The sequence below is a fragment of the Mixophyes fleayi genome, chromosome 1, assembly GCF_038048845.1.
Source record: "Mixophyes fleayi isolate aMixFle1 chromosome 1, aMixFle1.hap1, whole genome shotgun sequence".
Taxonomy (NCBI): Eukaryota; Metazoa; Chordata; class Amphibia; order Anura; family Limnodynastidae; genus Mixophyes; species Mixophyes fleayi.
In genome coordinates, this window is record NC_134402.1 from 323,727,188 (window position 1) to 323,744,307 (window position 17,120).

General features: G+C 41.1%; 1 protein-coding gene across 6 annotated transcripts in view; it reads left to right on the top strand.

The window, feature by feature from the left end:
* The window catches only part of DAO (D-amino acid oxidase), a 52,843-nt gene that overhangs the window by 23,928 nt on the left and 11,795 nt on the right, over nucleotides 1-17,120 (top strand). For 3 of the 6 annotated variants that reach the window (XM_075214160.1, XM_075214124.1, XM_075214151.1), the window contains exons 2-3: nucleotides 12,727-12,939; nucleotides 15,937-16,051. In XM_075214160.1, the coding sequence (XP_075070261.1) occupies nucleotides 12,746-12,939; nucleotides 15,937-16,051 (309 nt within the window). In that variant the 5' untranslated portion in view covers nucleotides 12,727-12,745. Of the gene's footprint in view, nucleotides 1-4,977; nucleotides 5,085-10,577; nucleotides 10,681-12,238; nucleotides 12,337-12,726; nucleotides 12,940-15,936; nucleotides 16,052-17,120 lie in introns of those variants that run through there. The other 3 variants (XM_075214116.1, XM_075214143.1, XM_075214133.1) reach the window with 3 other exon arrangements.

The window sequence follows — 17,120 nt, forward strand, 5'->3', positions numbered from 1 at the left end:
ATTGAGAAGTTTTGCTTTGAATTGCTCACTCCAGCTGTATATGTCTGGCTGTCTTAGTTCATTGTAAGGCGTGGTGTATTCTATTTATTTCTAGTGCTCTAATTTGTGTTGTTAGGTTTTTTTCCGACTGGATTTATCTATATCTTATTCAATTACAATGTGTATAGAAAATACAGTTACATGGCACACAGCAATGTAAATGTAACATAATAAACAGGACCAGTATACATGTTTATATCAGTGGGTTAGTTTCAGGGTAGGTGATCATCGAGCACACTTTGTACCCTTCTTTGTATGGAATCAGCTGCTTGGTTCTTATTATAAGGCAAAGATTATTATTATTATTATTATTATTATTATTATGTATAATTTAGCATAAAGTGCGGAATCAGAGCTTAGTAGAAGAGAGGAGAAAAGAACACTATAAAGTTTGCAGGTAGCGGAGGTCTGTAGTGTTTCTACAATATTTGATCATTTTACAGATTATATATCTGATAACAACCAGGATTTTAAAAGGTTATCTGACTTATGGACATTAAGCATTTTAATGGTATTAAGGTTTGTATGTTTTTTCCCACTGTTTTGATTCTGATATTTTATTCATATTGGGTAAGAAGCTATACTTTTGTCTGCTGCGCCTAGATAGCTAGGGTCATTTACAAAAGTACAAATATGCAGACCTGAAATGCAAATGCCTCATGTTTGTTGCAAATTAAACTATTTTCATGGGAAGTGCTTAAAATAGTGTCAAATTAGTGTCCTGATGGCTGCTCCTGCGGGTGTGTAGAAAAGTTTGACTATTCTAATTGGAGCAGTTGGGCTGTTTGGTCTGTTTACTGCGACATTCTATATGTAAGACATTCCACAGAAACCATTACTCATCTGTACACGTCTCCACCTGGACATTCAGTCCTGCTAAGGATCGAGCATAGTATTTTTACAGGGGGAGATCACAAACCAGCATGTGGGAGTGCACCTATGCATGTGATAGGTAGACAAATCATTAAATGCACTTTCTGAGGTTAGTAAATGATCATTAGTATAGGGAAGGGTCATTGTATGCTGACAAGCTGCATAGCAGAGGTATAGCAACTAATACAGCTTTCATACTGCCGCCCCGGCAATATCCCGGGTTTTTCAAGCCGGGTTTTTGCCGGGGCTCGGAGCGTCCCAGCTCAGAAACACCATTCATACTGCACCTCGGACTCGGGAATTTCCCGGGTTGACCCCATTCATACTGCACAAGTCTGTGCCCTGGCAATTTGTGGGAGTCCTCACCAGAGCAGTTTTCATTGGCTGAAAAATGGTGATGTCATTGAAAGGTGACTGTTTTTTTTTCTTCCACGGGCTCCCACCGATGACATCATCCTCCAGAGACAGGCAGACAGCCAATCAGCTTGTTTTCTGTGCAACCCGGGTTGAAAAACCCGGGTTGCACCATTCATAGTGCAGGCAACCCGGGTCCGACCCGGGAATTACCCCTCAGTAAATCTCGGGTTGAAGACCCGGGTTTTTAGACCCGGGATTTTTGACTTGTACCATTCATACTGCACCAAGACCCGGTCGTTTGAGCTCGCCCCAGCAAAAACCCGTGATTTTGGTGCAGTATAAATGGGGTATAAAGGGCAACTCCCTTAAAACACACTAAAGCTATTTACTCTGCACATACACCGCACTGCATTTATGTACGTGTTTAATATCATCATCATCATCATTTATTTATTTATATAGCTCCAGCAGATTCTGTAGCACTTTACAATTGGGAACAAACAGTAATAAAACAATACTGGGTGATACATACATACAGAGAGGTAAGAGGGCCCTGCTCACAAACTTACAATAAGCATTCTATATGGCTTTAATATACATATATACATTAATTCAATTGTGTTTTTAAACATGCGCCTTTGAAAAAACAGAGAGTTATGTTTTCAAGCCAAAAGAATGTGGAAATGCTCGTTAACCACTTCTCATTACGTTTAAGCAATGTTCTCCCATTGAGTTGAATGTAAATTTTAATCTGCATTGATGTGTGTGTCGGACACACAGTAATGGAACAAGAATCATGTAAAAAATGCCCTGCAGTGCAACACAAATAAGATGCATGTAAAAATGCAAATATGTACAGTCTCATTTGGTACAATGATTTTCACATTTATACTTAAATTGTGTTAGAAAAGCATCTTAAACACAGGGGGCTTCATTCATTAAGGAGGGCAAAGCAAAGAAAAAAACATCCTTGGCAAAACCATGTGACATTCGAGGGGAGATAAATGTAATATGTGCGGACAGATATATAGTTGGGATAGAGCATGTCCTCAATTAACTTTAAATTTCAATGTGAAAATAAACCCAATATTTCCCAATTGTAAAGCGCTACGGAATTTGCTGGCGCTATATAAATAAATGATGATTATGATGGTGATTTGCTACATGAAAAAGTAACCTGTATTTTCCTTACATGCAAAATAATATCCTAATTTGCACCCCATGCATTATTTGTCAAGGAGCAAATTTACTCCTTTTTTTGCTTTGCTTTCGTTAATGAATCGGGTCCAGAATGTTTACACCATTGTGTGTGCAACCTACTGTCCATAGTGTAAGAGCGCCAATATGAAATACAATGACTGATGTCAACTTGCATGTGTATGTTTTGATCAAGGAGAGTGCAAGTGGCAGATGAAGGGGAGTTGTAGCACCGCATTAACCTCGTTTTAGTCACGCTCCTCATAGCAAAATGCTGCTATTGTGTAATGGAGCTATGGGCAAGGGGGTGTCGGTGCTAAAATGACACAATTTGGAATGAATCGCGTCATTGTGGCCCTGGTCCTGATGTCCTGCCCACTTCACTAGGAAGAAAGGTGTCACAGTGCTGGTAGCTCACAGGAAAGAACCTCTTGCTTGTGGTAGATATCAGAGGCACATCACATCCGCCCAAGCCGCTTAGTCCAGGGAGGCCTGGCAGTAAGGTACAAGCTAATGTGAAAGGATTGTAGATGGTATAATAATGGGGTATGAAGCCAAGATCAAAGCATTGGCGATAATAGAACTGTGCTATGCAGTCAAAACAAGTCTTCAAAGTACAAGCAGAAAAGCACAATAGGAGGGACTCTATAAAGGCTACAAACAGGTGAGATAAATTATTCTGATTGACTAGACTTTTTCACTGGAGGACTGACTGCAGAGTAAGGAAAGCTGTGCAGTAGTCCAGGTGAGGTGACCAGCTAGATTGTTGTTCTTAGCAGAATGCTGATTACAGGAACTGATAGATGGTGCTTGTAGCTGTCATTGTGAACTGTTTTCTGATAGCTAGTGTTGTGAATCTTCAAAGTAATTCTTTTCCGACAGCTGTTATCTGTAGCTAGTTTTGTGGACCCTCACAAAAGGTCTCCTGGGGTCCAGAAAAACTATCAAAATTGGTGAGTCTCCCAGACATTCCAGGAGAGTAGGCAGGTATAACTTATGCCATACAATAAGAATTCATGAGTCAGTTACTAGATCAGCAGTTGTTTCACACATGGAGCAACACAAATGGGTAAATCCAAGGTGCCAAATTTACCCATCTCATATGTAAATTAACTAAATAGGGAAGTGATGGGGTAGAAAGGGCGTATTCAATTGTGAGCATTAACGCTGAAAAACGAGCGCTCCAAAAACTATTACCGTATAACGCGTGAAAAGCGTTAATACGGTAATTACTCGCGGAATTTCAGCTCGCAGCTCCCTGAGCTGCGAGCTGAAATTCCGCGAGTAAACTACCGTATTAACGCTAAGATTTTTTGAGCGCTCGTTTGTTAGCGTTAACGCTAACAATTGAATACGCCCCTATATATAGACCAAAAAATTTATTTTTATGTGGGGAAAAAATGTAAAAAACTTTAAACACTAATTCATGTGCAAACTCCACCCCTAAAAGCTGCATTGCCAAATAGGAAAATATTTTCTTAGGTGCTCCCTACCTCTAGCTGAAACCACAGGGGATGCTCTGTGCAGAAGTTTCCCCCAAGACTCCTCTGTATATCTGACCCTGGCCAGAAAATGTAGGGTAAGAAAATCAATTTGCTCTCTCTGTGTTACATGCATGTAGCAGCCCCCAGAGGTTTAAGCTAAAAACTCTAGCTGAACGCGTGTCAACCTTTTCAGTGCCCAGTAGTTAGCAAATTATAATTTTGCAACTCCAATCTAACCACGTATGAATGTTATTTTATATAGGCTTTAGAATCTGCCCTGGTGTTCAGGAAGGATAGATCAGATTAATATAATATGTACGTACGATGAATGGTTGTTTTCTGAACCAGGAGACAAACATTAGTGTCTGAAATCCACACACTAACCACATGATTACTGAGACATGTAAAAGACTCTGCCACTTAAGGAGATATTTAAATACTGTGCAATTGCAGAATATAAAAGGTCTCAAGTTAAAATCTTATGGATGTTATAAGTGCTCTATGGATCAGTGTCATTGACAATCATCATTGAAAACTACAATACCATCATACCTAATTACAAAGGTAGCTATAAGTGTGAAAAAATAAGATACATTATACAGAGACTTAATTAATAGAATATCAATAAACAAAAGACCTAATACATATCCAGACCACTTTAATGAGATAACTAATGAAGAATAGAAGTTTTTAATGATCTTTTCATTTGCAACACCCTAGAGTGCCCCATTTTTTTCCCATTTGAATTTAGAGTCTGAATATCCCTCGGTATATTCTCCCCTGTGTATTGCTTAAGGATACTGTTTTTAACGGTGCTCACTAAATGACATCTGTTGTATCAATCAGACACACAACAACCACACACATGGTTACATGTATAAACAAGTCACTAGTTGCATCGATACAGGTTGTAATTCCTATTGTGACCACTGCAGTGTTTGATACACCGTCTCATCTCTATGTGTAGTATTCGTACCATAGAGTTGGGAAACTGAAAATGAAACTGCTTTCATGCACTTCCTACTAGTATGACTGCTTCTAGCCACTACTGTTATGTAGAACGGGACTGCTTTCTGAGCCTGTCTGTGCTATGTTCTGGAAGAGTACTTCATTATGTCTGATTCACACCATCAGGTACTAATGCGTTTACATAATTAATTGTATGGGTGGGTTTACTTGTTTTACTTTCCAGTCCACAACATTGTACAAGTAACTGATAGATGCTAATAGTCCTACATAGGGGGCCACTACATAAAGGAGGTGGTAAAAAAACAAAAAAATACATAATGTCAAGTCTTTCACATTATATTTACATTTGTTATGCAACAGAGTAGTGACTTTTGTTATCAGCTATTTCTGTCTATGGCTGCAGTGCCATTCAATGGGACTAATGCTATGTGTATAAACCTATCTCTCCTCACAATCGCACATTTCCCTCAAATATCTGTTCTGATAATTTCCTGAAAAATTTACTTAATTTGGGCACGTGCGCTGCTATATTGGCAGCAATTTTGGATTATTGGCCTGACATTGCAGTTTGTGGGCCAAAATTAGCTTGAGGCGTGATAATAATCTGGTCGAAATGTATTGGACATGTTGGTAAAGACAATGGGAAGATGTCCGCTTTGTATTCATTTTATTTTATACTTCTCAACATTATAGCATAAAAAGTGGGACAAAATTTGATGATGTCCCTTATACACCTGTCCACCTCTGCAATACACCCCACCACGTTTGGTTTTAGATAGGCCACTCCCACAAGTTGCTAGACCCCCCCACTTTTGGGTACAACAAAATGGCGCTGTCCCATAGAAATCTGGACAATTGGCAGATAGGGTAATTCCACATTATTGTGCAACCAGAAAGAGTTTAGGTAGAGATTATCAAATTCCTGTAAGACATTATCTGCAGGTACATAATTAATTTGATAAACCTGTTGCTATACATTAATATATATTAAAACCTATGTATTCTGTGCTCAGTAGTATACATGAAATTGTGAATTCTGTCCCTGTGATCAGTTCGGAATCAACAGGCAACTGGAAAGAAAAACTGCTCAAAACGGCAGTGCTTCTCTATCCTGCATTATTTCAGAATATGAAGGGCGGTGTGAACCTGTGCAAAAGCTTTTCTGTTTGAGTGATTGGCTTGCAGTCTTGACTATATGAGACAACATGATAGCATGAGGTTATATTGTATAGTCTCATATGCTCCCATCATGTGCTATGGTTGCCTATTTTTCTGGAAAAAATGATTTCCAGAAAATTATTTCCCAGCTTTCCTATCTCTATAACATTAATAAAATTGGGCCCATTTTACCGACCATGCCAATGAAATGCTGACCAGTTGACAACATTAACTATACGGGAACTATACAGGAATATTGGCGATATGGGAGGCATAATGGAATATTGGCTTTCTAGTTGCATATGAGCTATTTAGTGTCATATTTACCATATGGGAAATATTGACTATATACTAGCTTGTGAGGCTATATGGGCATAGTGGTTCATAAATGGGCACATTGGTTATAAGGGGCATATGTGAAGCTATATGGTTGCATATGAACAGACCTTTATTTCTGATGTACATGGTGTTTCTTTTGCCATTTAAATATAAATAAGGGTCACTCCTGTACTGCTAAATCACTCAGATCTTATAGTGGTTCTGTCCAATGCAGAGATCATGTCCACTGATCTCTCAGAAACTTACAGAAGAAATAGAGGTTGCACATACATAAGAAAGCTCTTAGTGGGATATTTATTCCAGGACTGCAGGACAGTACAAACAACACTACTTTTCAAAGTATGTGGCCTCTTTGTCAGGTGCTTCTTTTGCTATATATGGTGCATTAAATATTAACATTTTGGTGATAATAACAATATTAAAAATATATATTTTTTTTTACCTCGCCAATAAATGCATATTTTCTTGCCAAACCATTTACATCAGGTTTACGGTTTTATTTTGACCATGTGAGCTATACTGTATTGACAAATTAATATTACAGTGGATCTTGCTGTATGCACTCAGTGGCCACTTTATTAGGTACACCTGCTTGTTAATGCATATATTTAATCAGCCAATCACGTAGCAGCAACTCTGTGCATACAAGCATGCAGACATGGTCAAGAGGTTCAGTTGTTGTTCAGACCAAACATGAGAATGGGGAAGAAATGTGATCTAAGTGACTTTAACATTGGAATGATTGTTGCTGACAGATGGGTGGTTTGAGTATCTCAGAAACTGCTGATCTCCTGGGATTTTATGCACTACAGTCTCTCGAGTTTACAGAGAATGGTATGCAAAACAAAAAAACATCTAGTGAGCATCAAATCTGTGATTGAAAACACATTCTTAATAACAGAGGTCTGACGAAATGGCCATACTGGTTCAAGTGGACAGGAAAGCACAGAAACTCAAATAACCATGTGTCACAGTAGTGGTGTGCAGCATCTCTGAACGTACAGCATGTTGAACCTTGAAGTTCAAGGGCAGCAGCAGCAGAAGACCACAACGGGGTCCACTAAGAACAAGAAACGGAGGGTACCACAAGCACAGGCTCACCAAAACTGGACAGTTGAATAGTGGGAAAACGTTGCCTGATGTGACGAAACTCGATTTCTGCTGCAACATGCAAATAGGTAGGATCAGTATTTGTAGCAAAAAACATGGATCTGTCTTGCCTTGTGTCAACAGTGCAGGCTGATGGTGTATTAGTGTAGGAATATTTTCTTGTCACACATTAGGCCCCTTAGGGGGGATTCAATTAGCCGTGAAGTTTTTCACGAACGTTCCGGAGACACTTTGCAGCAGAGATTTGAAAGAATTCTCATGCTAAATTTGGTTTAGCACGAGACTTGGTCAGTTCGGGTTGAACATACGTCTCTGGGGACTCGGGCAGGACACCCTTGGCAGAAGACGGCCCGGACTGGGTGGATGACTTGGGAGGAGACCCGAACTGAGCACACCACTTGGACAGAGGCACGGACTGGACACACGACTTGGACGGAGGCCCAGACTGGACACACAACTTGGACGGAGGCCTTGTCTGGACAGCACTGTGAGAAGCCTCAGAGCAGACAGCACTGTGAGAAACCTCAGAGTAGACAGTACTAAGTGGCAACTCGGGCTGAACCGCATTAAGTGGCAATGTCTCTGGAGTGGACTGTAGAGGAAGCGCCCTTTCAGAAGCAGGCTGGTAGGTCAGCGCCCTCTTGAAAGCAGGCTGTAGCTCAGGAACAGAGACAGCTGCTGGCCACTTGGGACTGGAGACAGCGGCTGGCCACTTGGGACTGGAGGCAGCGGCTGGCCACTTGGGACTGGAGGCAGCGGCTGGCCACTTTGGACTGGAGGCAGCGGCTGGCCACTTTGGACTGGAGGCAGCGGCTGGCCACTTTGGACTGGAGGCAGCGGCTGGCCACTTTGGACTGGAGGCAGCGGCTGGCCACTTTGGACTGGAGGCAGCGGCTGGCCACTTTGGACTGGAGGCAGCGGCTGGCCACTTTGGACTGGAGGCAGCGGCTGGCCACTTTGGACTGGAGGCAGCGGCTGGCCACTTTGGACTGGAAAAAGAGGCAGCGGCTGGCCACTTTGGACTGGAAAAAGAGGCAGCGGCTGGCCACTCGGGACTGGAAAAAGAGGCAGCGGCTGGCCACTCGGGACTGGAAAAAGAGGCAGCGGCTGGCCACTCGGGATTGGAAAAAGAGGCAGCGGCTGGCCACTCGGGATTGGAGGCAGCGACTGGCCACTTAGGACTGGAAACAGAGGTAGAAGACTCGGGTGCAGAGGCTGGAGGCTCAAGACTCCGGACTGGAGACAATGGCAGGAGACTTGGGACTGGAGACAATGGCAGGAGATTGAGGACTGGAAGCAGAGTCTGGCACCTCGGAACTAGAGGGAGAGGCTGGTACCTCAGAACAGGAGGCAGAGACTGGCGACTCAGAACTGCGTGACACCTTGGAACTTGAGGCAGAGGCTGGCATCACAGGACTGGATAGAAACTTGAAACTGGTGGCAGGAATTGACACCTCAGGGCAGGAGGCAGGAACAGGCACCTCAGGGCAGGCGGCAGGAACTAGCACCTCGAGACAGGTAACTGAGGTTGGCAGATTGGGCCTCATCCCTGGGAGCAGAAAAGGCTGTAATGTGGTAATGGGAAGTGAAGCGCAAACAAATCCAGAATGCGGAGGGGAAAAAACAGAAGACGGTTCTGTAGGCTGTCGTGGTCTGCGGAGAGGACAGTCTTGTAAGAAGTGAACATTATTGGCACAGTAAAGACATAATTTGTTATTTTTTCTGCACCGCCGCTCCTCTTCAATCAGGTGGGGGTGTGGACCACCTGTGAACCGGGAGTTTGTTACTCCGTAGTTCTTGGTGAACTGCAAATTAGTAATAGCACTATTAATAGGTGCGGTTTGCATAGACTCAACTGCAGTGAAAGTTGAGGCAAATCAGCTGTATTTGAATTGTGTGAAACAAAATCTGACAGTCTCCTTAGTAGGTCCATAAACAAGGCAGAAAACTGAGCCAGCTGAGATCGTAATAAAATTATATCTGCTTGTAGAGTCTGTAGCTGAGGTAGTTCAGTGATTTGTAAGGCAGACATTTTGCAGGAGAAAGTGAATAAACACAATTGCAGAAAAAGTCCCAGGAATAAAAATCTGAGGCAGAATCTTTCACACGGCTCCAAAGCCATTTTTTGGGGTTGGTCATACTGTCATGTTTCAATGCAGAAAATCACATTTAAGGAGCCCGGAATATAGTGAAATACACAATATTTTTTGCAGATATGTTTCCAGAAAATGCAGTAAGGTACAAACCGGATGGTGCAGATATAGCACAGGGGTTGCACGGAGATGCAGAAGGCAGATAACAGGGACACGGCTGATACAGGTGCACCAGGAGCACAACAAGGAACAGCACAGCAACATATAGCAACAACAAGAGCAGCACCTCTGGCGGCATGGAGGTACTGCATCCAGGAACACAACCACAGCAAGACTAACACAGTTCACAAGAGGAGCTGCAGAAGGCAATCGGCATCCTATAGGGAGATGCTGCAAAGCAGGTAGAGGCAGATCCTGACGCTACTATGTCAACATGGTCCAGAATTTCTAAGGAATGTTTCCAGCATATTGATTAATCCATGTCACAAATCCATGACTTCAGGCTGTTCTGTGGTAAAGGGGGATGCTCCCAAGTACTAGAGAAGGTGTACCTATTAAAGTGTTAACTGAGTGCATATATAATTTTTGTATTCACTCAGAGACAACCATTGCCAAAGCAAATGTCACAGCAATCTCACAGTAAAAATACATTTCAAGTTGTCAAACTGTATTGGAAAAATTGGAAAAACTATGCCAGTATAAAGTTCAAAGTTTTCACAAATAGTTCTCATGGTGTAAGGGGGAATAATGAAATCCTTCTTTGGAAACTGGCTTAATGCCTGTTTTGGCATCTAACGCACTACACTGTTTCACGGAGTCATTCACAGCTAACACTGTGTGGGCACAGTTGGTATAATAAGTTTGGGCACAGCATTCTGATGTCACTAGGCACAACTCTGCATGCCCAATGAGTTTAAGTGACTTCATCCATACTGCTGCCATATCTCAGACCAGGCACTGATGAATCCTGTTGGGCAAATGATATGACAATTTGCAGAACGGTTTTATTACCCGAATCCTGTATGATCATCCACAACATCTTCCTGTCTGCTATTGTCGAGGTATTTTATTGTTTGTGAGTTAATAGCTGTTTGTGACAATAATTAGATGCAAAACTTCCAAACCTTCCAAGTAAATTATAAAATATTCTAGAAGAGACTGGTAGAGACACAACTACTGGTGCTCAAATACAACCACCTTTATACATCTACTATCTATTACATAGGTATGCCTGGAGACCCTGATATCTTATGCAGATTTTCAACAAAGCATTAGTGTGCATAAATATGTGTATAGAATTGCTAAAAAAAAAATCTAATCACTTATTTACATTTTGGGGATCACGTAGGGTAATTGCCCAGATTACTGAATCACTGCATCTTTTTTTTTTTTATTGATAAAGTTATATGTTAAGAGTTTGTACCCACGGCATGCACAGCAAATGTACCTGTAGGTGCACACTTCCTAATTCGCTTTTACTTCACAATGCCTTCAGTATTCATGATCATTAACATTGTACATAGCATGCTGTGCTGCTAGGCTGCTCTCAGAAATTCTTTTAATGCTCGGTATCTCTGCTACTGTACAGTCCTCCCCACATTGCTCTCTCCTGGCATGTACGTGCCTCCCAGAGCTTGCTGGTTGCTCACTGAAGCAGAGCTGAATCTGTCTTTGTAGGCACATGCAATTAATTAACCTTTTAGTATAAAAATAGAATATAGCGTTTCCCCTGCATGCTTAAAAGAAGTTCGTATTTGCACTACTTACAGTGCAACATTATTTGCTTGATTGCAAATTCTGCACCCGGGCAACATTTGCACCTAATTGTAAATGCACCCCATAATCTGCCACCAGGGCTGACTATTGTTTTGGTGTTTTTTGTATAATGATGCAGCAAAGGAGGGAGTGGAATAAACAAACATGTTATAATATGGTAGCTGTGCATTGATGTGACAATGTCTGTAGATTGTAAGCTTGTGAGCCACATTCTCTTACCTCTCTGTCTGTATGTATTACCCAGTATTGTCTTATTAATGTTTGTTCCAAATTGTACAGTGCTACGGAATTTGCTGGCGCTGTATAAATAAATGTTGATGCTGATGTTGAATGAGAAAATATGGCTTTTTTGTTAGGCTATGCAATATATTTGTAATTTGAGTTGTGAAAATGCAGTAAGCCACCTATTCAGCATTCGTGGGTAGGAGCTCTACCATAATTTCTGCCCAGGACCATTTAATAAAAGTAGTCATGTACTAAACTCTACCAGGGTCATGAATTGTAGCAGTATTTGTATGCATAACATGTACTAGCCAGTGAAGTTTAAGCTGCACGTAGGAATATGTAGCTTTGCTGTTACAATGAACATGTCAAAATGTTAGTCAGGGACATCAGACAAGGAAATCAGCCTGACATCCTGGATTGTCACTTTACCCTTTGGCATCTGCTGAAAGCAGGTTTGTTTAGATTATGAAATTGAATAACAGCCATCATTGTTGCTCTGAGTCAGGATATACGTATCACAAATTACATACATGTTGACGAGAGAGAAGGGTATTTGCATATTTATATATTTGTTTCCTTGTATAAATAGATACAATTTAAACACAAAACATCACATACTGGCATTTGTTCTGCTCTTTTCCATATATGACCTATGATTAATCATGAGATTCTCAATGCAACACAGTATCAAGCACCTTGATAGAGGTCCTGTCTGAGTAAGTACAGGGTTGGGATTGTAGAATAGGCATAAGTGAGTATATCCTAATAAATTCCTGTCACATGGAATTGTAAGAAATGTTCTGCTTTTTGTTGTTTATTGTTACACTATAAGGTGGGATTCAGATCAGTAGTTAACCAGAATACCGTTGTTCTCTATACATCAGTTTATGGTAATGGTTTGATTGCTCCATGCTCAAAATTATTCTGATATTATATCTTAAAATATTTTAGTTAGAAGTTGAAAATATGACTCAATGAAAGCCTACGTGGCTAGATGCACAGCAGTGTGTGTTTGTGACATCATAGTACATGAGATGTCTAATGATAAAATCAGTGGTAGAAAAGCTTTCTGACATGTGTAACCTATGACTTGTTTTGTCCTGCAGGGGTGTAGTTGTCAGAAACATGCATGTTGCAGTAATAGGTGCCGGAGTGATTGGACTCTCCACAGCGCTATGTATTCATGAACAGTACCACCGCTCAGTGCAGCCTCTGAGGATTGAGGTGTATGCGGACAAGTTTACCCCACTCACTACAAGTGATGGCGCAGCAGGGCTATGGCAGCCATATCTATATGACAATGGAAACAAGCGGGAGACGTAAGTTTTTCATCCCTAGCCCACGTCATCAGTAAGATAACACTCCATCGTAGGACTGTATGCATAATCTGCTTTATTCAACTGCAGTTAGTAGAATAGAAAAAGTGATATGTTGGTTATATTAAATAAACTGTTTGTTAGTTTTATGATGAAAACCTAGCTTTTATATGCAAAGTAAAACACAAACATCACAGACAAGGGACACTTAACCAGGTGACTAAATTTGTTGCCTGGTCAGTCTTTCAAAATGCATGGTCTGATCCCTTTGCCAATTTTTGACTGCTCCGTGATGCCATGCACTGTAGGTTGCCAGGATGTACTACTGTGCAACAAATAGTGTATTTGTGGAACTCCCTTCCCTGGGAACCTGGCTGTCCGAAATTCTCAGGCTAATGCCAGCATGTCAGACATGTTTCAACCATCCAACAAGCTGGAACCATGAGTAAAAGAAATTGAAAATTCTTTTTCCATTTTCCTTCAAGGCATATCATTTAACATAACTGTATCCTAAAAAAAACTGTATCCTAAACGTATGGAAACACATACCCCAGTAGGTGTCAGAAAAACGAGGTTTTTGTTATTGGCTCTCGAGCAGGTAACGTACAACGGTCAGTGTGTGAGAAGTATGACTTCCTCAAATTGATCCCATCTACAGCTTGATAGGGAACTGCATGCGCTTGAAATGCAAGGGGTAGTTGTTGGGCATGTGTGAGGACACCGGGGTTGGAACTGTAATTCTCTAGATACCCTCTAGGTTCACGGATCTCACTGGTAAGGAGCCAAAGAAGAGATAATAACCTCTTTATTTACCAAATGTGTACACACAGATTAAATCCAACAATGCTCCCAAGGAGAAACATATTCCCCCACCAAATATAACTAATTGTCAGTAAAAACCCCAACAAAGTCCCCAAGAGATTGCCTCTCAGCTCAGAGTATCAACAGGCACAAATTCCTGGCAACACAGTCCACAATTGAACAATCCAAGAGGATCTGATCCAGTCGATCAGTCTATATGTCTTGCTTGGCCAACAATCCACCAGCTTGGTGGGACTCTGGGTTAGGGTTTTAACTGACACTTAGTTATATTTGTGGGACTCTGTGTATCAGTCTCCCTACCAATGTAGGCTCACCAATTCTCCAGAATCTGTGAATATCTCCCGGTGGAATGATGACAAAACAGTCCTAGAGATTACACCCGATGTGGCTGAGCAGGTCCATGGTTCAAACGATCCTCTCTGGTACTGATAGCGTACGACTACTAAACATCAGCCCAAGTCCTCTCTCTCCAAATTCCCCAACAACAACAACCACTCTCCCCTCAGTGTTTCCCTTTTTGTCTCTTCCCATCATCCCTCGATCTTTGCCCCTATCTGAGCCAACACTCTGGGTTAGGATTTCATTGGTGGTGGATGCAATCTAGGTGTAACAGGGGTGGAGGTAGAATATGACTTCAGCAGTAGCCCACTTGTTGTTTCCCATCAAGTCTGATTTGGAACGTGCTGGGACAATGATCAAGTCAGTAGTCATAATCCCACCTCATGATCTTAGATAGAGTCCAGACCCTCACGTTCTAAATCCCTTCCACTACTTTGTGATGTCACAGGGTCCCCAGCTGTTACATACTTCCTGTGGGCTACCTCCCCCTCCCTAATTGGTCATGAAAACAATGCTGGATCCTGCCACTGGGCGGAATTTAATAACTGAGTGGGTCAATGTTGTCCAATTAGTCTAATGACTGACAGACCAGGTTGGCCCGATATTTCCTCTGTGGTGGTCGGGCTCGTCACAGCATAACGTGGGATTTCAGGCTGTGCATTTGCAGTCTGGTACAGATGCAGAGTTTGAGGCATTGAGGTTCCACAACAACACAATAGGGGCTCCAATCTTCATCTCATTTATGAGGAGGGTTGACAGAGTCTTTATCATTCATTGATCTGTCCACTGACTCGTTTATCCTCTCATCACTGGGGGGGGAGTAGCATAGCAGGTACTCATAGATGGCCATGATGGTGTCATCCATTGACAATATTTAATGGATCTGTTTAAGTCTAATAATTTTTGAGTTTTTCCATTTAGGTTAAAGTTTTTAAACTATATTTTCATACATATCACAAATGTGTGACCATTATTAATTTTTACCTTATTTTCATATAACATTTAGATTAAAATACGCTTACCTTAGACTTTGAGATGTCGTATCAGCAGACACCACAGTAATAAATGTGTGTGTGTATATACACGCATGTATAGAATATACAGCTCACACTCAGCTGTTCTATCCCAAGCAGTGACTTTTATGCCAAAGCTGAGTGACATCACAATGGTTGTTTATGATGTAAGTCACATGATCAGCCAAGTCAATTGTTTAATCTCAACCTACCTGCATTTCACCACTGAATGTAAGGATTCATGTACTTTCCTACAGGTAAATAACAGTTGCTCAGTAGACTTGAACCTAGGTTACAATCAATGGGCCTGAATCATTAAGGAGAATGCAAAAAAAAGGAGTAACTTTGCACCTTGGTAAAATCATGTTGCATTGGAGGGGAAGGTAAATTTAATATGCGGAGACCGATTTTTAGTTGGGGTAGGACATGTTCTAGATTAACTTTAAATTTCATTGTAAATATAAAGCTATCAAGTATTTGTGTGCTACATGAAAAAGCAGCCAGTATTTTCCTTACATGCAAAATAATACACTAATCTGCACCCCTTGCATTGGAGCAAATGTACTCCTCTTTTTGCTTTGCTTTCCTAAATGACTCGGGCCCAATGTGTTTTGTATTTTACATCTAGTTTTACCATACAAATTTTTCAAAACCACTTCCAGGGTTTTCAGACTGCCACAAGTCAGATGCTGTTTGAGATTTCAACATTTAAGATTGATACATCCGGTTTGGATTTGAAAACTCCATCCTCAGTAAATGTAAAAGTCCACTATATTTTTATGTTTATTTGTGTTCATAGCATATTTAATATATATATATTTTTCAGCCGATGGAACAAGGAAACTTTTGACTATCTGCTAAAATTTGTACACTCGGAGGACGCCCAAGACATGGGGTTGTTTCTGCAGTCCGGCTACAATCTTCTGAATGAGCCTGCACCTGTATGTAATGAGACTATATTTTGTTATGTTCTGTGATTTCAAAATATTTATCAAGTATTATCCAGGAGATTTCCCAAATACATGTATAGAGACAGGAAAGTGATTCCCAACCACCATGTCTGAACACATTAATGTGTTACAGCCTCAGGCTGGATGTGTTACAAAAATACGGGTGCTACAGAATAAGGATTGTAAAACATGTTAAATATATGCAATATAGAATATATACAGTCAAGTCCATAAATATTGGGACATCGACACAATTCTCATATGGATTTGAAATATAACGAACAAAATGTGCTTTAACTGCAGACTTTCAGCTTTAATTTGAGGGTATTTACATCCAAATCAGGTGAACAGTGTAGGAATTACAACGGTCTCTATATGTGCCTCCCACTTTTTAAGATACCAAAAGTAATGGGACAAACTAAACAATCCTACATCAAACTTTCACTTTGTAATACTTTGCTGCAAATCCTTTGCAGTCAATTACAGCCTGAAGTCTGGAACACATAGACATCACCAGACGCTGGGTTTCATCCCTGGTGATGCTCTGCCAGGCCTCTACTACAAATGTCTTCAGTTCCTGCTTGTTCTTGGGGCATTTTCCCTTCAGTTTTGTCTTCATCAAGTGAAATGCATTCTCAATCGGATTCAGGTCAGGTGATTGACTTGGCCATTGCATAACATTCAACTTTTTAGCCTTAAAAAACTCTTTGGTTGCTTTTTGCAGTATGCTTCGGGTCATTTTCCATCTGCACTGTGAACGCCGTCCAATGAGTTCTGAAGCATTTGACTGAATATGAGCAGATAATATTGGCCGAAACACTTCAGAATTCATCCTGCTGCTTTTGTCAGCAGTCGCATCATCAATAAATACAAGGGAACCAGTTCCATTGGCAGCCATACATGCCCACGCCATGACACTACCACCACCATGCTTCACTGATGAGGTGGTATGTTTTGGATCATGAGCAGTTCCTTTCCTTCTCCATACTCTTCTCTTCCCATCACTCTCGTACAAGTTGATCTTTGTCTCATCTGTCCATAGGATGTTGTTCCAGAACTG